General features: G+C 42.4%; 2 protein-coding genes across 3 annotated transcripts in view; one reads left to right on the top strand and one right to left on the bottom strand.

Annotated features, from left to right (window-relative positions):
• Positions 1–9,285: 9,285 nt before the first annotated feature.
• LOC139080941 (uncharacterized) lies at positions 9,286–13,484 on the bottom strand. The gene is made up of 4 exons (XM_070603860.1): positions 13,094–13,484; positions 12,951–13,013; positions 12,745–12,840; positions 9,286–12,455 (listed from the first exon to the last, which is right to left on the bottom strand). Exon 4 carries the CDS (start codon positions 12,399–12,401, stop codon positions 11,151–11,153), a length of 1,251 nt encoding a protein of 416 aa, XP_070459961.1. The 5' UTR covers positions 12,402–12,455; positions 12,745–12,840; positions 12,951–13,013; positions 13,094–13,484; the 3' UTR covers positions 9,286–11,150.
• ACSL4 (acyl-CoA synthetase long chain family member 4) overlaps positions 12,591–21,406 on the top strand; it is a 151,036-nt gene continuing 142,220 nt past the window's right edge. The window contains exon 1 of one of the 2 annotated variants that reach the window (XM_070603846.1): positions 12,591–12,865. The gene's annotated coding sequence lies outside the window, so the exon portion shown is untranslated. The remainder of the gene's footprint in view (positions 12,866–21,406) is intronic. The other variant, XM_070603851.1, reaches the window with a different exon arrangement.

Below are 21,406 nucleotides of genomic sequence, written 5' to 3'. Positions count from 1 at the left end.
AAGATCCAGCAACACAGGCCCAAATTCTAGCTGGCAAATATCTGTTGCCTCTGAGTGGTTCCTGTCCCCCTAAAGCTAGCCATGCACTCTTTGGTATGCCACTGTCCCCAGCAGACACTTCTGTCTTTTATTGACATTAGCCTTAGCCCTTCAGGGCCCACCAGAAAGAGCCTCAATGGCTTGTTAAAACTGGAGGCTGAATCAAGGGCAACAAAATACAGGCATATCTTCCCTGGAGGTCAGGGAATGGGCTGTGTTCACAAAACTCAGTTGCCTACCTCTACTTCCTGGAGGGAAGAGGAAAGATGTTCTTTTCAGCCTGGAGTAGGTTGCCCTTTACTGGACAATGAGCCAAATGACCCCTCCTAATGGAGAAAGGGGGAAAAAATATATATATATATATCCATATCTATGTAAATATATGCATAAATTTTGTATTTGCATCCTGCTATTAACTCATCTCTCCTTAAGCAAGGAAGTCCATATGTGTCTATTTCAACTAAGTGGTCTTTCTTCCCCAACAACTGAGGCTTTGTCCATGGAGTTTATAGGACCATGTGTCATTCAAATACTTTGGGCTGTTTTGTGGATACACTGATGAACATTCTCCTGGAATTCAATCCAGAAACTCTCTAAGAGCCTGCAGGGTGGGATTGAGAGAATACTGAATATTAACTCAGCCAAACTTCTTCAGAGAGGCAGCCAGCATCTAGGGGCAGCTGAAAACCCTGCCCAGTGGCCAGGCATGGCAGGAATGCCTGTAGGAGTACATCTGCCCAGAAGTGTCTGCAGCTTGCTTGAAGTCTAAAGAAGAAAAATAGCAGATCAGTTCTTCTGAGCTTGGGGGTAATGATAATGAACACTTATGCAGCTTACTACAGGTGAGGCACTGTTCCATTACCTCACAACAGTCCGATGAGGGAGGACCTCTTATTATCCCCACTTTTATCAATGGGGAAACTGAGGCACAATCAGTTAAGTAACTAGCTAAGGTTGTGAAACCAATGAGTATCAAAGAGAGGATTCTAACCCAGGCTGTTGGCCTGCAGAGTTTGTACTCCTAACTATTACATCCTGGTTCTCAGTAAGGTCCAGCAGCATCAGCGTCACCTGGCAACTCTTTAGAAATACAAATTCTCGGCCCCACTCCAGACCACCTGAATTGGAAACGCTGGGGATGGGACCCAGAAATCTGTGTTTTTAAGAAGCCCTCCAGGTGACTTTGACACAAGCTGAACTTTGAGAACCATGCCCTAAGGAGATGAGAAGTCCCAACAATTGTAATACAGCACTGCAGTTGCCTGCTGGAAAGAGCGGGCAGAGTATGCAGTCACCTGAATGGGAATTGAAAGGCCTTGTGGGGGAGGGGGCCAGGGGGGCGGGGTGTCGGAATCGCTTTTCCACCAACTTGTCCTAGCACCTGTGATTCCATGATTAGCCATTCATTCCTTTGGATTGTGAAAGCTTCCTGATTTAGACATCGTTATTAAAATGCAAATACCCCTGGTCAAAGGAAAGCCGTAAGCCAGTTCCTTCCGGACTCTTATGGAGAGTGACCGCTCATTTCTCTTTGCCTGGGACTGAAGGGTTTCTGGGGAGGCAGGAGTTTTCAGCGCTAAAATAGAGACAGTCTCCCCATGGTTCAGATCGGGCCAAGACTTCTGGTGCTAAAATCAGAAAGTCCTAGGCAAACTTGGATGAGTTGGACATCCTATAACATAGGAAACAGAGCTGCTTGTTAGGAGCATGGAATGGACTACAGTAGGCATTACCACACCGGTGACTTGGAAGCCACACAGCTAAAGATGCCCCAACCTTCAACAGGAGTTCAACAGAAAATGTTTCAGGGTCAGGTTTTCCCAATTTCAGCAAATGGATGGAGGTAAGCTTTTGCATCCAACAAAGACCCAAGGAGTTATTAGGGCACATAATACCACTGTACCAGACCCTTCTATAAAATTCAGTGCTGAAAGATAAAAGGTTAAGAGTTACTCTCCCAAAAGTTATATAGACTAGCCTATGGCCTTTGCCATAGCATGTGTGGTCTCAAATCACTATTATTTTTTTCCCGAATAAATTTATTTTGCTGGTAAAAAAAAAAGTTGCATAAATGGCAGTACATATGTAAAACAGAAGATGATGCCTCCATTTAAAATTGCGGTAACAATTCTTAAAGCCATGGAAAAATGCTACTTAAGGGGAAAAGTCGGCAATAGAATGGTAGCTATCATTTTGAGGTAGTAGGATCTCAAGCATGGTAAGAAAACGTGCAGCACGAACGGCTGGGAGAGAAACGTGCTGCTATGGTAACACTGGCCACTGCTGGACGGTATGATTGCGCATGAGTGGTGTGTCTGCTCTTAATTATTTTCTCTAACTTCCAACTTTCTACGTTACCACGTAATCAGCAAATAATCAAAATAATTAATGAGGAGACCAAGAAGAAGAAGACTTCCCCAGGCGGACTTGTTGGAGGAGAGTCACCCAGCGCGGGAGGCGCTGAGGGGGCTGGACCTTCCCCAGGGAAGACTCCCCAGCCTGCAGCTCCTGGAAAAGAGGTCCGGGGGCCTTTCACTGGGACCGAACAGAACACAGACAGCTCCACCAGGAAGGGGGGAGGGACTTCCGTTTTTCTCAAATGACCTGTGGGAACAAGGGAGGGGAGCTCACTTTTCTTCTGCTAGAACTAACCATTGCCTGATCTCGCAGGGGCTGTGCTGCTCTGTCTATATTCTTGCTAGCATCTGCCACATTTGTTACAAACTTACCTGGGAAGCTTGGCTGAACAATGTAGCTGGGCATAGGCTGAGATTAAAAAGTAAACTTTTGTTTTGGCCTTTTGTATAGCCTGGCTTTGGGGTCAATTTAGTTAAAATGATGTCCTGATGCATCCCTGGCGACATTGAAGGGGTAGATATTGACGGAAGGCTCTGGGGGGCCCGAGTGCCATTTTTGTGTGTTCCGGATGCTCTAGCAGGAGCTTTGGGAACTTTTGGAGAAGCACTTTCACAAAGATGCAGGAGGGACTTTTCCAATGTCCACTCTTCTTCCTGCCCTGAGGGGTCCAGCTACACTCTGATCTCCCTTGAAGGGGACAGTTGTACCCCTGATTGGCCACATATCTCACTGTAAAACCTCGGGCCTTAACCGAAAGAGGTACTGCATGTGTGTGAGTTGGAGGAGTGGCCACATAGCCTCACAACCCATCGACAGGGAGGGGCTCTCTGATATGCATCAAGGTTAGAATATGGGAAATGAATGACTTCTGGTGGGGCGGGGCTTTGGCAGGACAAGAACAAAGGGGTCTGTGCTTTCTTTCTCCCAGGTGAGTTCTCTCCTCCACTGTCTCCCACATGAGTAGTAAGTAAACTCAATGCAAGAGAGCTAAGCAGGGCAACGGGAAGAAGTGAAGAAAGGAAATCACGAGAGACTGTGCTCAGTTCTTGGTCTGGTCCAAGTTTAAAGCTAAAAGAGAAGGGAATAGGGGTCTGAGGTTACTTCATTGTTCAGCTCAGCTCATTAGGATAAGATAGTCGAAATGGATTCGAAAAGGAAGCCTATAACTATGAATAAAGACTGTGTTTGCCTAATGTATTTCCTGTGTCACATTAGTCTTGGGAAACTTCAAGTACAACAGCAGGTATCTGATAAGAGTCTTGGTATAGTGTTGTGGAGGGAACTCAAGCATTTGAGAAGCACAACTAGCCTTGTGGCTGTCCTTTCTTTATCCTACTGCTGTCATAACTTGCACTTGAAAGAGGTAGGAGCCAAGAGAGAGAAGGGTGGTCTGAGCAGACCTCAGTGAACTGTTCTCCTTTCACAAAAGCAATATGATGGAGTCAATCATTATGGGATAAGCCTTTTTTTTTTGGTGAGGGAGATATTGGCCCTGAACTAACATGCATTGCCAACCTTCCTCTTCTTGCTTGAGGTAGATTGTCACTGAGCTAACATCTGTGCCAATCCTCCTCTATTTTGTATGTGGGATGCTGCCACAGGATGGCTTGATGAGCGGTGTGTAAATCTGCACCAGGGATCTGAACCCGTGAACCCTGGGCCACCAAAGTGGAGCGCTCAAACTTAACCACTACGCCAGCAGCAGGCCTCTGGGATAAGCCTTTTAAGCTAGGCTTTCTAGTCACATCACACTATTTCTGCCTGTTTCAAATCTAAATCCCTCTGCCTGCTTTTCTTCCCTAAGAAAACTTTACATTTCCAGCTCTGTCTACCACTGCTCCTCAACAGGAACCATCCACTTCAACCAAGCTGGTCACCTTAGTGTCCTCCAAATACACTGTGAACATCCCCACCTGCAGGCTTTTCTTAAATTGCCCCCTATGCCTGGCCTGCCTTTCTCTCTTAGAAGACCAGTCTACTCTCCCACTCCTGGACACAAAGCCCCACCAAGTATTCCCCTTGGCCCAGTAGTGCATTTTCATTGTTTCATCTGGGGCTTTTTTTTTCACCTGAGCCAAAGCTGTTTATACTCTGTTGCTTCAGGGGCTCAGTGAAGCTTTGTGACAGGAAGTATTCCTGCAGAATATATATTGTTCTAAAAACCGGCCAGCCACTTGGGGGTCACTTCCTGCATCCATGAAGTGGGCTGAGTGCCCAAGGGACTATATTTTAATCTCACAGCTAGGTAAAGAAATTGCTGAACATCACTCATTTCCTACAGTAAAATATACGTGCCCCCTAGGGTGGGGGTGGGGAGCCCTGTGAAACACACTGCCTCTTTCATGGGACCTGCCTTAAATAACAATCCCGCAGTACCCAGAGTTTATAAAGTCCTTAGCTTCCAAGAAGTTCACAGTGCTCCTTAATATCAAAACATGTTGTCCTGGGGCCGGCCCAGTGGCGCAGCGGTTAAGTGCGCACGTTCCACTTTGGTGGCCCAGGGTTCGCCAGTTCAGATCCTGGGTGCGAACATGGCACCATGTGGCAAGCCATGCTGTGGTAGGCGTCCTACATATAAAGTAGAGGAAGATGGGCATGGATGTTAGCTCAGGGCCAGTCTTCCTCAGCAAAAAGAGGAGGATTGGCAGCAGATGTTAGCTCAGGGCTAATCTTCCTCAAAACAAAAAACCAACCAAACAAAAAAAACATGTTGTCCTTAGTATACAAACATGACATCAATGACCCCTTAGCAGTGGGATACGAGTTTGGAGTTGTTTTGCCCGCAGGCATGAGGCTGCACTCAATCTTTCAGTCTAACTATTTGTGACCGAGGGCAGCCATTTTCCAGCCACGGTTGGTCCTTGGAAGGGTGCAAAGCTAGTTGATCCATGAAGTCCCCTCCCCTGGCTCTGAGCTCTAACCACCTCAGCTCACCAGCCAGAAGTGCTTCAGTCTCTCGAGCCTCCTAGGTTCTTCAATTCCTCACATGACTCCAGGAGAGTGGGCTCTGGAGACTGACTATCTAAATTCCAATCCTGACTTTTATTCCTGATTCGGGTAAATTACTTAACACTTGGATGCCTCAATTTCTTCATATGCAAAATGAAATTAATAATAGTACCTACCTCTTAAGATTATGGTGAGGATTAAAAGAGATAATATGTATCAAGTGCCTAGAGAAACGTCTGGCATGTATTTAGGTTCTTGATTCGTGTTGGCTATTAGTATTACTCATTCTTCTCCAATGAAGAAACCAAGAGCTGAAATATTTTGCCCTGCAGGCTTTGGTTTGCCACTATAACCTCATGCAAAACTTTTCCCCAACTTCATTTGGTTATCACACTAGATTCCTTGACAACCACATAACGCCCACCCCTCCAGCCCTTGCCCTCTGCCCATCCTAACAATGTTATCCAAGTACATTTCTGGGGATGAGACACTGTTATGGATACTGAGAAGAAATATCAAAGAAATATCGTCTCTGCCCTCAATGAGCTCAATATTTATCTTGGGAGATGGGCCAAAGGGAAGGCAACTTTGGCCCTGTCACAGTGAGCACAGCCTAAACCCACTGGGCCTAAGCACATATAGACCCAGCCCCAGAAAGTGTTTCTAATCCAAAGATGAGAAAGCCACAATAAAGGGTCTTGGAAACGTCTTATAAAATATTCCTGGTTTTAAAAAAATGAAGGGTTTAGTTTCTTGACAAGGCGAGAAAAATCCACACGTATTAATCACCCAGAATTATGCTGGATACTGTAAGAATATCTCCATCTCTATCTATCTCTGTATCTGCCTATCTATCTACCTACCTACCGATTTCTTATTTCAGCAGGGTCCTGGGCCCTTGAAGAGTTTCCAATCTAGCAAAAGACTTGAAACAATTTAAAACATAATGCAACAAATGGACAAATATTGTATGATTCCACTTATATGAAGTACCTAGAATAGTCAAATTCATAGAGGCAGAAAGTAAGATAATGACTACCAGGGGCCTGGGGAGGGAGGGAGGGGGAGTTAGTGTTTAAGGAGCACAGAGTTTCAGCTTGTGATGACGTAAAAGTTCTGGAACTAGATAGTGGTGATGGTTGCATAACAATGTGCGTGTACTTAGTGCCACAGAACTGTACCCCCAAAAATGGTTAAAATGGTAAATTTTATAAGTATATTTTACCACAATTAAATAAATAATACGACTGTTAAAAAAGAAGCTCACGTGCTAAATTATGCAACCTGTGCTGAGAGTCATTTCTGGCCATAATGAACTCAGAATAAGGGAAGTTCAAGGAGGGCTAGAGTAGCTCAGGGAAGTTTAATAGAAAAGGCAAGATACGAGCCAGCCTTAGATGAAAGGGTACAATTTGGAAAAGGGGAAGTGAGGGGAGAATTGCTGGAGCAGAAGCCCAGAGGTAGTGATGAGTATGGCCCAAACGATGGGCACAGCAGTCCCGCAGAAAGAGGCGTGTGCGTAAGAGAATAGTGGGAACTGTGGCTGCCGGAGTCGGGTAGGGCCTGACCACAGAGGGTCTTGAACAGCAGGGAAACATTGGAATTGGAAGCCTTGGGCACTAAAGATTCATTGTTGTGTTGGACAATTTAATTTTTCACTGCGGAAATCTGAGCACCGTCTGCAATCTAGTAAATTACAATGAGCCGGGTTTTGATAATGCACTATAATTATGTAAAATGTAACCACTGAGGGGAATCTGAATGATGGGTACAAAGGGACCTCTCAACACTATTTTTGCAACTTCTTCTGAGTCTGTAATTATTTCAGAATCAAAAGTGAGGAAGTTAATGTTTGAAAGATCAATCTGTAATCTGTGTGCATGATGGTTTGAAAGGAGATGAAATGGAGGTCGGATGAGAAAAAGTTGTTCCAAGCAGATAGTTCCTCACTTAAATGTGGTTCATTCGGAAAACAGGTCGGCCCTGGGTAAACAAAACTATCATTCCTGCTCTTCAGTCAAGGAGAAAATTTTGAGTTTATTGGATTTATGAGCCAAATGCTGTGTTGCTGGATAAGGTTGTTTTTTTGTCTTGGGAGTTTGAAGCGGAGAGTGACTTTGTAGTCAGCCATCTGAGGTGAGTCAGGCTCTGACAGGGCAAACAGCAACCTGTTTATAAAGAGGCTGTGAATGATTCATCTGTTCAGATGTTGGTCCAGCTAAACCAGAGCTTATTCTCTAGGAAAACACAATGGAAACACTTCTAAAAGTGTGTAGCCTGTAGCAAAGGTACTGGGCTTGGTACAATCTTCTGCAGCAAGCGAGTGGGAATTTGGCTGTACAATATGCCCATCGAGTGATGGAGACTCAGAAGTCCATCATCCAAACATGCTCTGCTTGACCAACCAAGCCCATTCAGCATCCAAAATCCACAAAAGAAAAAGCTGAATGCCAACAAGCAAATTTAATCCTTGCATTTCTTTTCAGAAAACAGTTATTCGTTAGGGTGGACAGTGAGTGAAGGGACAAGAGTTGGAGGGCGTCTATCCAGATCATCTCTCTTCACAGGTAACTAGCCCATCCTCCCTCTGCACCCCCTCCCAGCTGATTGGGACCTTGGCTGAGCCACTTGGAGTAAATCCCCCGCCAGCTGGCTTCAGCTGGTTGCCCGGACACAAGCCAAAAGAAAAGTGGGAGGGTGATGAGGAACTGGAAGCTGTTTTCCCTGTTTTCTTTTTCCACTTGCCCTTCCTAAATTTTATACCCTTCATCCGCTTCGGTTTCTTGCTTCAGCATTTCTTTCTGGGGGACAGGGCTCCTGCTGCCAGTTGAGTTTGTTTTCTGCCTTGCACAGCAGCTGGCTTCCTTAATGCTTTCGAGGTAGCTCAATTATCTTGATTGTTTCAGTTTGGGCCGCTGCATTAAACAGGCTGGTCATGAATACACAGAGGATTTATCACTTAATAGCTGAACTGCTCGGATCATTAAGGAGTAGGAGAGAAACAGCCAAGTGATTGTTAATCTTGCAGAAAACATAACAAGGAGATGGCCAGTCACTTCCTGTTGTATCCTTTAAGGTTCCCCTCTGTGAAAGGGTGGCTTGTATTTTGCCTTTCTGGCCTTGGGGGTCGGAAGCAGGGTTTGGGGTGAGGTGAGGGGGCGTGGCAGGGTGAAAGGAAAGCAGAGGACTGTTTGGGACTTCTGAAAGCAAGCTGTGTGTTTTTGGGTTTTGCATATCCTTTCAGACTAGCACTCTGCAAGGTTTCTTCCGAGGTATTTGCATGATTTCCTGGGCAGGTATTTGCATTCACCTGGGCAGGTGGCTCGGTTGCAATCCTTCCCACTGCTCTCCTGTGGCTCTAGGGAGAGGACAGAGTGAGTCAGCCAAGGGGACTCGAAACTTTAATGCCTTCCTTCATCAACATCCGAAAGCATCCCCTTTCAGCCAGTGACTGATGAGGGTCCTTGACCCTGCCCTAGAAAGTGCTCCTGCAGAGTAAAACATTCACCTCAAGGCCAGGCTATATACCAGGCCCCCAAACAACTTTTTACTCTCACACTGTGTGCTGGGATTGGGGGGAGAAAGAGGGGTTCTTGAAATAGAGGAACTGCTTGAGTACCTCCTCGCAGTTGACTGATTTGCCCTGCTCTCAGCCTGGGCTTTATCCTATGAACACACTGGGCTCCAAAGCCAGCCCTCTATGATCCAGGGCTGTACGCACCCCAGCGGGGAAGGAGATGAGTGGGCATCAGAAAAGTCCCTCCTGCATCTTTGTGAAAGCGCTTCTCCAAAAGTTCCCAAAGCTCCTGCTAGAGCATCCGGAACACACAAAAATGGCACTCGGGCCCCCCAGAGCCTTCCGTCAATATCTACCCCTTCAATGTCGCCAGGGATGCATCAGGACATCATTTTAACTAAATTGACCCCAAAGCCAGGCTATACAAAAGGCCAAAACAAAAGTTTACTTTTTAATCTCAGCCTATGCCCAGCTACATTGTTCAGCCAAGCTTCCCAGGTAAGTTTGTAACAAATGTGGCAGATGCTAGCAAGAATATAGACAGAGCAGCACAGCCCCTGCGAGATCAGGCAATGGTTAGTTCTAGCAGAAGAAAAGTGAGCTCCCCTCCCTTGTTCCCACAGGTCATTTGAGAAAAACGGAAGTCCCTCCCCCCTTCCTGGTGGAGCTGTCTGTGTTCTGTTCGGTCCCAGTGAAAGGCCCCCGGACCTCTTTTCCAGGAGCTGCAGGCTGGGGAGTCTTCCCTGGGGAAGGTCCAGCCCCCTCAGCGCCTCCCGCGCTGGGTGACTCTCCTCCAACAAGTCCGCCTGGGGAAGTCTTCTTCTTCTTGGTCTCCTCATTAATTATTTTGATTATTTGCTGATTACGTGGTAACGTAGAAAGTTGGAAGTTAGAGAAAATAATTAAGAGCAGACACACCACTCATGCGCAATCATACCGTCCAGCAGTGGCCAGTGTTACCATAGCAGCACGTTTCTCTCCCAGCCGTTCGTGCTGCACGTTTTCTTACCATGCTTGAGATCCTACTACCTCAAAATGATAGCTACCATTCTATTGCCGACTTTTCCCCTTAAGTAGCATTTTTCCATGGCTTTAAGAATTGTTACCGCAATTTTAAATGGAGGCATCATCTTCTGTCTTACATATGTACTGCCATTTATGTAACCTTTAAGACATATAATACCGCAGTGCCAGACCCTTCCATGAAACTTAGTGCTGTAAGATAAAGTAATTATAGGTGACGTTGTTTGAGGGCTTATTATATGCGAAGTGCTCTTTTAAGTGCTTCACATGTATTAACTCGTTGAATCCTCATGCGGCTCTACAAGGCAGGTGCTATTATTATCCCTAGGTGATAGAAGCACCAACTGGGACCCAGAGGAGATGAGTGACTTGCTCAGAGAAAACAGCTAGTGAGTGGCAAAGCTGGGCTTTGAACCCAGGCATCGGGGCTCTAGAGTCTATGCTCTTAGCAACTGTAAGCTGGCCAGTCTGAGAATTAAATGCAATCATCAAGGCAGTTTACAATCTAATATACCATATACAATAACATTTTCTAGTCAAGAGAAATGTTCTCAGGATCCAAAACACATTCTGTCATTCGTTTACATCTAGACTCATAATGCCATTTATCAGCCATAAGAACACAACTTTCCCAACAATGTTAAAAATCTTATGGGAAAGTGCATAGACAGAGAAAAAGGCATTTTTCCTTCTCTGAAATGTTACCCTGTATGTGCCAATTATACAGGATTTACCACTTGTAAACTTAAAACTTAATTAGGAAAGAAATCATCCATCAAGAGAGTCATTGTAATATTACCATAAATGGAAAATTTACCGTTTGTGTAGTGAGACTCCCTTTTCTCAGAGAAGCATTTTAGACACTTCTCTCTCCCAACCAAATATAGATGGTCCCCCTTCCAGGACCCGGAGTGCTCCTTAGTTCCCTTTCTTTTCTCTTCCTCAGCTTAAAAACCTCCCTATTTCCCCAACCAGACTGTCTGAGATTCAGCCTCTTCCCTCTCTGGTCCCTACATTCCCATTACCGAAATACCAGTGTGGGTGTGGGTTTTGGTCAGGGTCAAAGCCTTCCTCCTCTCTGTGAGCAGAGCTTTCCACAATAACAACAGTTGACTTGCTTAGCAAAATTCATCACAGTTCATTCCCGGAAGTCCTGATCCCCCTGGCTACCCCTCTGGGTCAGTCCAACTCTGATGGGTTCCAAGATTGGCTCTGCATTGCTCTTCACTTGTTCCTCATCTCTCCCCTTGGGCCTCCTCCTCGTTCAGCTCAGGTTGGAATGTACATCTTCCAGAGAAGGAGACTCCTCAAGTGGAGCCTGTCCTGGAGCTGTTGCTGAGAAGGGGATACCAGCCTGGCCCCCCACAGGCTGAGGAAGAATGGACTTTGTTTTTTCCTCACTATTCTCCCGTTGAGGCCAGATTTTCTGCCCCACATTCACCCCCATACTTGCAGCAGAAGACTTGCTCGGAACTGGATCTCTGGCTGTGAATGATGCCCAAGCTTGTACTGTCAGAGGCCAAGGATGAGCCAAGACACTTTTGTTCCTTATATTCCTCTTCTTCTGTCTGCTTTTCTTCTCTAAGTTTCCCCCACTGTTAGTGAGGGGTGCTTCCTCCAATGAAGCCTGCCCCAGAACCACAGCTGAGCGCGGGGTACCAGCCTGTGCGCTTTGATACGAAGTAACAACTGATGTTTTATCGATCTCACTCTTTTGACCCCTGCTTCTAGGTTCCCCATTGACGTCATCATTAGCGAATTGTGAAGCCCCTGCAAAAGCCTTCTGTACCTGAGTTCGGCCTTTGAAAGACACCCAAGCCTGTACTGTCAAAGGCCAAGGTCTAGCCAGGATCTTTCTGTTTTTATCTATCCCCTTATGCCTGCTTTTCTGCTCTACCATTGTCTCCCCACTGTCTGCCAGAGAGGCCCCCTCAAGAGAGGGCTGAACTGTACTTGCTTCTGGCAACAGAGCGCTAGCTGGTGCCTTCCAAGGCTGAGTGAGAACTGATGCCTTTTCCTTCTCACCATTCCTCCTTTGCTGCCTGGTTTCATGTCCCACATCCATACCAGTATCAGCAACTGACAAAGCCCCTGTGACACAAGTCTGACCCAGAACTGGGGCTGCAGATGATGCCTGAGTCTGTAGTGTCAGAGACCAAGGAAAATACACAATCTTATTTTCCTTTCTATTCCTCCTTTTACGGCTGTTTTTCTTCCCTACGTTTCCCTGCCTGTCAGCCCCCTGCCATGCATGAAGAACAGGAGCAGCATGTGGGCGTGGGGCATCAGCCTCTGCACTGGGATACAAACTAAGAACAGACATTTTTTCCATCTCGTCATTCTCTCTTTGACCCATGCTTTTCTGCCCCACATTTGCCCCACTGCTTGCAGCGAGAGTAGCATCTTCAAGTGGAGTCTGGACTGTAGGCGGGGCTCCTGTGGCTGCTGCAGCTGAATCTGTGTCACTTGCCTGGGTCGTCAGAACCTCCACGTTAGCTACAATGTCTTTTTCCATGTTTCTCCCCTCCTCCAACTTTGCTTTCGTTTCTGGATCAGGTAAAGTGTTTACCTGGAGCAGAGAGAGCAGAAATAATCCAAGAGGCAAATGTGAGTCATAGTCAAGGCTAGCAAAAAGTCCCTTCTGGGAGGAGACTATCAAGCATCAGGTCTGGGGGCTGAAATTGAGATTCGCCCCAAGGATACCGGAAATAATTTAGAAAGAGAGCAGGTGGAGAGGAGGTGGTGAACAGGGTGAGGGTGTCAGACTCCTATTCTCGTTGGCAGCTGGCTCACTGATGCAGTGCTAGATTTACCACAACTTCCCACAAAATGCTCCACTTCAAGTAAGGTACATCTACCGGCAGCCATGGATGCCCTCAAAATACTGATGGGAGGCACGACTCTCAATCTTCATCAGCCTTCGATATCAGCACCGTCTTTGAAAGTAGACAACACTGAAAAAAGAACAACATCACAAAGGTATTTGAATAGATATTTCTGTTTGCACCTAGGGGTATAGAGACATCAGTCAAGGGTCAGGTATAGGCTTCAGTATTGTTGTTACCTTTTGATACTTAGCAGATAACCTCGGGAGACCAGAGCATAGGTGAGAAAGCTGTGGTTAAGCCTATAAAATCAGAGAAAAAAAGTATTATCAAAGTGAGCACGACCAGGTGCCCCTAGGAGTCAGTCTGAGCGGATTCTTACCTGGCTATCCTAGAAATGCTCTGCCAGAGCTTCTTCTCAGGTACTCTCCTTTTGGTCTCGTGTAGAGGAATTGGTATACACACCAGTGACCCAGAAAGTCTACATAATTTGGTAACACAACATCTTTATCGATTGATGAAGAGATTCAGCTCCGTTCAGTATGGTATTAGCATTTAGTTCTCCCTCATTGATTTCTGATTCTTTGCAAGCTGAAAATCCAGGTCAGCTCTGGGAACCTCGTTCCAATAGCCAGTACAATCCATTCTTCGAATTCTAGATAAACAGAACTACAGAGCCAGTTCCTATTTCTCAGGTTCATAAACTGTCCGATCCTGCTACAAATTCCAGTGCTTTTTCAAGCTGTCTACTGTACCATATGTATGTGCAACATAATCTTGGAATGGGCTAATTATTTACATAATATCCTCTCTCTTTGAGCAAACTTTTTTTGTTGACCTTTTGACCAAAAAAGAAAAAAAAAATGGAATAAATCAAGGAGGGATCAAACTCCCTTTCTCTAGTTATGACTGACACAGAGAGCTCAATGAGGCCCCTGTGTTTTCCTTTGATAAGAAAGTGTAACCACACAGCAGAGAAAAGCAAGGCCTGGCATTGACCTAGTAGGGTTAGAAATGGAAAAATTGTTTTTGTTTTTTATCTGGAACGTCTTGTTCTCTAGAATAAGAAATGCGGCAGTGCCTATGTGAATGTGGTGTCCCCAGTTGAGATCAGGGAGGGCCCTCTGGACTTTCTCTTCAGTGCCACAAAGTGCCTAGAACTATTTTTACACAGGCAGTAGTCTCACCCAATCCTCTTTCAAGTACTCTCAAGGCAAGATTGTAGAAAGAGGAAGCACACAGCAAAAATTACATTCACCAATTATCTAGCATGGTTTCTACTTTTTAAAGATCTTCCCTGATACAATGGTGGTCTTTTTCACTGTTTGGTACATAGGTTAAAGCAGTTACAGGGCTAAGGGTAGCTTAGCTTGTGATAAATGCAGAGGTTATCACTAGATGAAAGCCAGCTGCCTGGCTGCCAAGAGGCCTCAGCAGGTGAAATTTATCTTGTTCAATGTAGTAGAGTCCAAGGTCGGTCCCCAAACTGAGAGTGGGTCTGCAGTCCAGTGGCAGATTTACTTTAACCAAACACATGGAGCCAGGTCTCTGTCTCTTTTTACATCTCTATTGTGTCTATCCATATTCACATCCATGTTCCTAACTGTGTGTGTATTTACGTAGGATACCTTGTCCCCTGGACTTCATGTGGAGGATGACTGCCTACTTCAGCCTCCTTAGCTTTCCCTCCTATGTGTTGACCCTTTTGTTCGTACAGATTTATTCGTTCTCTCAACAAATATTTACTGACACTGCTATGTGCCAAGCATGAGGCTAGGTGCAGGAGAGTATATATTTAGGTTTCAGGTTACTTAATTACAGTTACATTCCATTTTGGTTTCTCTGATGTGACTACCTTGATTGGAGTTTTATATGTTTCCAAACCTCAAGTTACGCTTTACAGAAACTCTCTTGGTTGGCTCTCATAGCTAGCTGATGACATTCCTTCTGTGGGGATTCTACTAGTTTAATTATCAGAGTCCAACTTAATTATTTACCCTTTCTGCAGGTTAATGTGGCCTCCATACTCTCTGACCCCCTCAACTGGCAATAAATCTCTCTGGCTTTTGGATAGGAAGGGAGTAACTTCTGATTCCAGTGCCATCCTTCTGCATTTTACTATCACCACTTCCTTTCCAACTTTTCAGTTAAGGGGTAACAACTGTTTGATGCTCATTTATTTGTGTTACATGAGAGTGAAATTTACATGTGTTGTGGTATAGGAATTGTCTGATGTCCCTCCTTTGATAAGCAGGAACCTACCATGATAGGCCTAATGGGCAGGGTCCTGTGAAGGGTGAAGTTTTGAAATCCTGATGTGGTTGAGAGTCAGGAAAAATAGCCCATATCATTTAGGATTCTTTCATTGCAAGTGACAAAAAAAAAGAGACTCAAACCAACTTAAGCAAAACAGACAATTAATAGCTCACTATAAGCTTAAATGTTCAGGGACAGAGGCGACTTCATGCACGGCTTAATCCAGAGTGCAAATTATTTCACCAGGAGCCAGCAGAGATACTTCCTCTGGGTTGGTTTCCATTTTCAGGCTCTTACTGGAGACCCCTGGTACCTTCAGTCTCACATTCCCTGATCCAGCAGTGGCATTCCCCTTCCTAGGAGAGCAATGCAAGTCCCTAAATTGAATCTTGTTGGTACAAATTGGCCTGAGATGGGTCATGTGTCCATCGCTGAACCAGTTGTGGATGGAATGCCCAAATACCGGGTCGCTTCAAATTCAAGAGGGAAGCTGGAAATTAAGAATGAAAGTATATAATCAGACATGGTTGTGAAGATAGGGAAGATGAGGAATGAGGATAGGGAAGTGAAAAAAGCCTAAAGCAATTCCTGAGTAGGAATTTAGGCACGCACATTATCTTTCAAAAAAAAATAGCTTTACTGAGATATAATTCACATACCATAAAATTCATCCTTTAAAGTGGCTTTTAGTATATTCACAGAATTGTGCATCAACCACTGTTACCTAATACCAGAACATTTTCATCACCTCCCCAAAACACCCCATGTCTATTAGCAGTCACTCCCCACTGTTTCCCCTCAGCCTCTGGCAGCCACTAATCTCTTTTCTGTTTCTATAGCTTTGCCTATTCTGGACATTTCATATAAATGGAATCATATAATCACATATAATCATATAATATGTGACATTTTACATCTGGCTCCTTTCACATAGCATACTGTTTTTTTTTTTTTTTTTTTTTTTTAAAGATTTTATTTTTTCCTTTTTTTCCCCAAAGCCCCCCGGTACACAGCCGTGTATTCTTCGTTGTGGGTTCCTCTAGTTGTGGCATGTGGGACGCTGCCCCAGCGTGGTCTGACGAGCAGTGCCATGTCCGCGCCCAGGATTCGAACCGACGAAACACTGGGCCGCCTGCAGTGGAGCGCGCGAACTTAACCACTCGGCCACGGGGCCAGCCCCGTAGCATACTGTTTTTAAGGTCTGCTCATGTTGTAGCGTGTATCCGTACTTCACTCCTTTTTATGGCCAACTAATGTTCCATTATATGGATATATCACATTTTGTTTATCCGTTCATCAGTTGATTGACATTGGGTTATTTCACCTTTTGGCTATTATGAATAATGCTTCTATAAATATTTGTGTGCAGGGTTTTGCTTGGGCTTATGTTTTCAGTTCTCTTGGATATATGCTTAGGAGTAGAATTGCTGAGTTGTATGGTAACTTTATGTTTAATCGTTTGATTAACTGCCAGACTCTTTTCCACAGAGGCTGCATCATTTTACATTCACACCAGCAATGTATAGGGTTCCAATTTCTCCATATCTTTGTCAACACTTGTTACTGTCTTTTTTTTTATTAATGCCGTCTTCGTGGGCATAAAGTTGTATCTCATTGTGGTTTTGATTTGTATTTCTCTAATGACAAATGATGTTAAGCATCTTTTCATATGTTTATTGACCATTTCTGTGTCTTCTTAGGAGAAATGTCTATTTAAATCCTTTGTCAATTTTTAAATTGAATTATTTTTTCATTTTTGAGTTGTAAAAGTTCATTTTATATTCTTGTTCTAAATCATTTAAGAGATACGTGACTTGCAAATGTTTTCTCCCATTCTGCAGGTTATTGTTTTGTTTTGTTAACAGTGTCCTTTGAAGCATAAATATTTTTAATTTTGATGAAGTCCCATTTATCTATTTTTTCTTTTGTTTGTCCTTGGGTTGTCATATCTAAGGAACAATTGTCTGATCCAAGGTCAAGAAGATTTATCTCTGTTTTCTTCTAAGAGTTTTATAGTTTTAGCTCTTACATTTAGGTCTTTGATCCATTTTGAGTTAATTGCTGTATATGGTGTGAGGTAAGGGATCCAAATTCATTCTTTTGCATGTGGATATTCCATTGTCCAAGCATAAGGCATTGAAAAGCCTATTCTTTCCACATTAAATTGTCTTGTCACCCTACATTAGCTTTTATAGCAGTTATTGTCCTTGATGTATTTAAAGGTCTGAAAAAGATTAAACAGAGATATCTATAAAGTTCTGTGACAGCTTTTAAAACAGACATAACATACTTTACCTATTCCCTTCAAAATAGTCATTTTGGGAGTAACACTGAGATATGGGGAATAGTGGTGAAAAATCAAGGTGAACTCTAAGTATGTCACTAGCAAACTGACCTTAGATGGTATTTCCAAAGAGAGACCTCTAGGCAACAAGAGTATCAATTGAATGAGCATATAGCCTGCCAAGATGACTGCTTTTAAAGAAAACACCGATTTAGAATCATGCATTCTGTTCTCAAAAACAGAACAAAATTGCTAATTTGAGCCATTATACCCTAATAGTTAAGAGTATGGACTTTGGAATCAGACAACCCTGGGTTTGAATCCAGATTCCACCTCTTACTAATTATGTAAATTACTTTGTTTTCTGATCCTTACTCTCCTCATCTGTACTATAGGATAGTGATAGTACCTATTTCATTTTTATAAATTTTGTTTTGAAATAATTTCAAACTTAACAATTGTTTATATTTTACCCAATCTACTTCATTTACTTTATCATTCTCTGTATATATGTATGTATGTATGTATGTATGTATGTATGTGTGTGTGTATGTGATTTTTTTTCCTGAACCATTTGGGAGCAAGTTGGAGACATCATGCTCCTTTATCCCTAAATACTTCAGAGTATGTGTTCTAAGAGCAAGGACATTCTCTTACATAACCACGGTACATTTATCTAAATCAGGAAATTTAAAATTGATACAATAGTATTATCTAATCTATAGTACATTTTCAAATTTGTCATTTTTATCAATATTGTTCTTTATAGCTATTTTTTCCTAATTCAGGATCCAAAACAAGATCATACATTGAATTTAGTTGTCATGTCTGTTAACCTCCTCTCATCTTTAATAGTTCCTCAGCCTTTATATGTCATGACATTGACATATTTGAAAAGTACAGTGTATTCATTTTGCAGAATGTTTCTCAATTTGGGTTTATCTGTTGTTTTATCATGATTAAATTGAGAGTATGTATTTTTGGCAAAAATACCACTGAGGTTAAGTTGTGTCCTTCTCAGTGCATCATATCAGCAGGCGGATGACGTCATATTGCCCCAGTATTGGTAGTGTTAACTTTGAACACTTGATTAAGATGATGTCCACCAGGTTTCTTCACTGGAACAGTACTATTTTGTTTTGTAACTAATAAATCATTTATAGAGAGCTATCAATTGGTTTTCATAGAATCAAATGAGATGATATACATCAAGTATTGGGCACAATGCCTGGTATAAGTGTAAAAAATAGGCATCATTTTTGTTATTATTCCTACTATCATTGTTACTTTTATTCAAAAATATTTTAAGACCTAGACCTAGTATTCTACACCTTATGTGATTTGAAAAGAGAAGTCAGGAACATAGAACAATATAAGTTAAGGAAATATCAAGTTCAAGTGCTTGGTGCCATGTTGGACAAGATGACCTCTGTGACCATCCAGGCTTGAGATCCTACATTCTTTATGTTTCCTGAATTACGGACTGATTTCAGGACTCTTGAGAAGGCTGTTGATGCAATTTAATTAATTTTACACCTTCACTTCAGGTCATCTTTACTTCTCTCTATGTCGTGTTTGCAAGTCGTATCTTGCCCAAAGATGCATTTTGTTTGGCTCACATAGTGTTTTCTTTTCCCCTCTAAATAGTTGTTAACAATTTAAAATGGAAGATTTCATATAAAACCAAATTTCTAACCTCTCTTGAGAAACTGGAGCCTCTGAAGCTGCATTGTGCAGCCTGAGCAGGATAGAGGCTGTCCTCTCTATTCAGGAAGTGCACACTCTAGTTCAGTACAGTCCCCACCTAATCAGCTTCGCACCTTTGCCACCTGCCTGCCCTTTCCAGGCATTTGAGTTTGCAACATATGCTCTAGGTCTCTGTTACTCAAAATAAACTTTTCCTATCAACAGCATAGGTATCACCTGGGAGCTTCTTAGAACTACGGAATCTTGAACCCCATCTTAGACCTGTTGAATCAGAACTTGCATTTTAACAAGACCCACAGGTGATTTGTATACACATGAAAGTTTGAAAAGCCCTGGGATAGGGAATATGCTCTATCTAATCCAAATTCTTGGTAGGATATCAATTTTAGCCGGTTTCCATCTCTTACATAGTATGAGAGATGAGGAAGTAGAATTGCAAGCTCCTTGTGATGTATGTCTTCAATTTTACTAGATATCACTAAATTGTGCTCCAAAGTCGTTTTACAAATTTTCACTGCCATCAGCAGAGTATGAAGTTCCATTTTCCCATATCTTCACTAACACTTGGTGCTGTGGGACTTTTTAATTTTTAGCCAATCTGATGAGTATTAATTGGTATCTCATTGCTTTAATTTGCATTTCCCTGGTGACTAGTGAGGGTGAGCATCTTTTCACATGTTTATTGTCTATTTAGATTTCCAGTTTCGTGAAGCACCTTTGGGGTTGTATTTATTTTTTAAATGTATAAATAGGGGCCAGCCCAGTGGCATAGCGGTTAAGTTCGCATGCCCTCTTCCCTGGCCTGGGGTTTGCCAGTTTGGATCCTGGGCATGGACCTACACTCCCCTTATCAAGCCATGCTGTGGCAGGCATCCCACATATAAAGAAAAGGAAGATGGGCACAGATGCTAGCTCAGGGACAATCTTCCTCAGCAAAAAGAGCAGAATTGGCGGTGGATGTTAGCTCAGGGCTAATCTTCCTCAAAAAATAAAATAAAATAAAATAAATGTATAAACATATTTATACATTCTCTGGATAAGAATCCTTTCTTAGTTATGTGCATTGCAGCTATCTCCTCCCAGTCTATGAATCATCTTTCATATTTTGATATATTTTTTGTATAATAGTTTTAAAATACAATTAATTAAAATGTATCCAGAGTTTCTTTTTGGTTTGTGCTTTTTGTCTTTGGTTTAAGAAATCTTCCTCTACCTTGAGATCATCCTCGTATATATTGTACAAAAAATTTTGAAGTTTTACTTTTCATACATAGTTCTTCAGTCCATCTGAAATCTGTTTTGTATATGCTGTGAACTAGGATTATTCTTGGCTCTTCTATCGTCCCATGTTGGGATTATTATTGTAACTGCACTGAATTAGTGATTCATTTTGAGGAGAACTGACATCTTTATAATATGAAGACTTCCCATGCATGAACATGACATATTTTCCCATTTATTCTTCCTTTACGTACTTTGCTGATGTTTTACAATTTTCTCCATAAAGGTTCTGCATATCTTTTCTTCTTATAATTTCTAATTAGTTATTGTTTTACTTCTAATTTTGGTATGTTAGTCTTATATCCAGCATCGGTCCCACTCTGTTTTCAGTTCTAATTGTTTGTCTATAGATATCTTGGATTTTCTATGTGGCCAATTATATCATCTGTAAATAACAGTTTTGTGTCACTCTTTCTAACTCTTATACTTTATTTCTTTGCTTGTTGTATTGTAGTCACCTGAACTTCGAGAACTATGTGGAATAGAAGAAATCCTAGCAGTAATCTTTGTCTTGCTTTTATTTTAATGGGGAGGCCTCTAAAGTTTCACCATTCAGTCTGATATTTTCTTTAGTTTCTAGATTGATATTCTATATCAGGTTAAATCAAAGTTTGCTTCTATTCCTAGATTGCCAAAAGTTTTTTTTTAATCACGAATAGGTATTGAATTTTATTAAATATTTTCTCTGCATCTATTGAAATGATTATATATTTCTCCTTTATGTATTAATGTGGTAACTAAGCTGCTAGATTTTTTTTATGTTAAAATGTTCTTATATTTTTGGAAAGAACCCTACTTCTCAAGATTTTTTTAAATACTTTGCTAGAATAGATTTGCCAAAATTTTAGTTTGGATTTTTACATTTATATTTAGGTGTTTGGTCTATAATTTTTCTTATAGTGTTCTGACTTGGTTTTGGTGTCAAGACTCTAATAGATTTAAGAGTTTTGCAAGCTTTCCATCTTAAACAGTTATGGTAAAATCCACAACTGAAATAATTGGGGCCTGCAGTATATTTGGTGGGGAGCCTTTTACTTGTGATTCAAATTATTTAGTGGTTATTGGTTTATTTAAATGTCACTATTTATTCTTAGTGGCATTTTGGTAATTTATGTTTTTCTGTAAAAAAGACCATCTGTCTTCATATTTATTTGCACAAATTTGTTT

This window comes from Equus przewalskii, chromosome X (assembly GCF_037783145.1).
Source record: "Equus przewalskii isolate Varuska chromosome X, EquPr2, whole genome shotgun sequence".
NCBI classification, from domain to species: domain Eukaryota; kingdom Metazoa; phylum Chordata; class Mammalia; order Perissodactyla; family Equidae; genus Equus; species Equus przewalskii.
This window is presented reverse-complemented; position numbering and strand designations above follow the sequence as displayed.

Excerpts from the sequence above, each read along its gene's own strand:
- LOC139080941 (XM_070603860.1), bottom strand. The coding sequence starts at position 12,401 with ATGGAAAAAGACATTGTAGCTAACGTGGAGGTTCTGACGACCCAGGCA.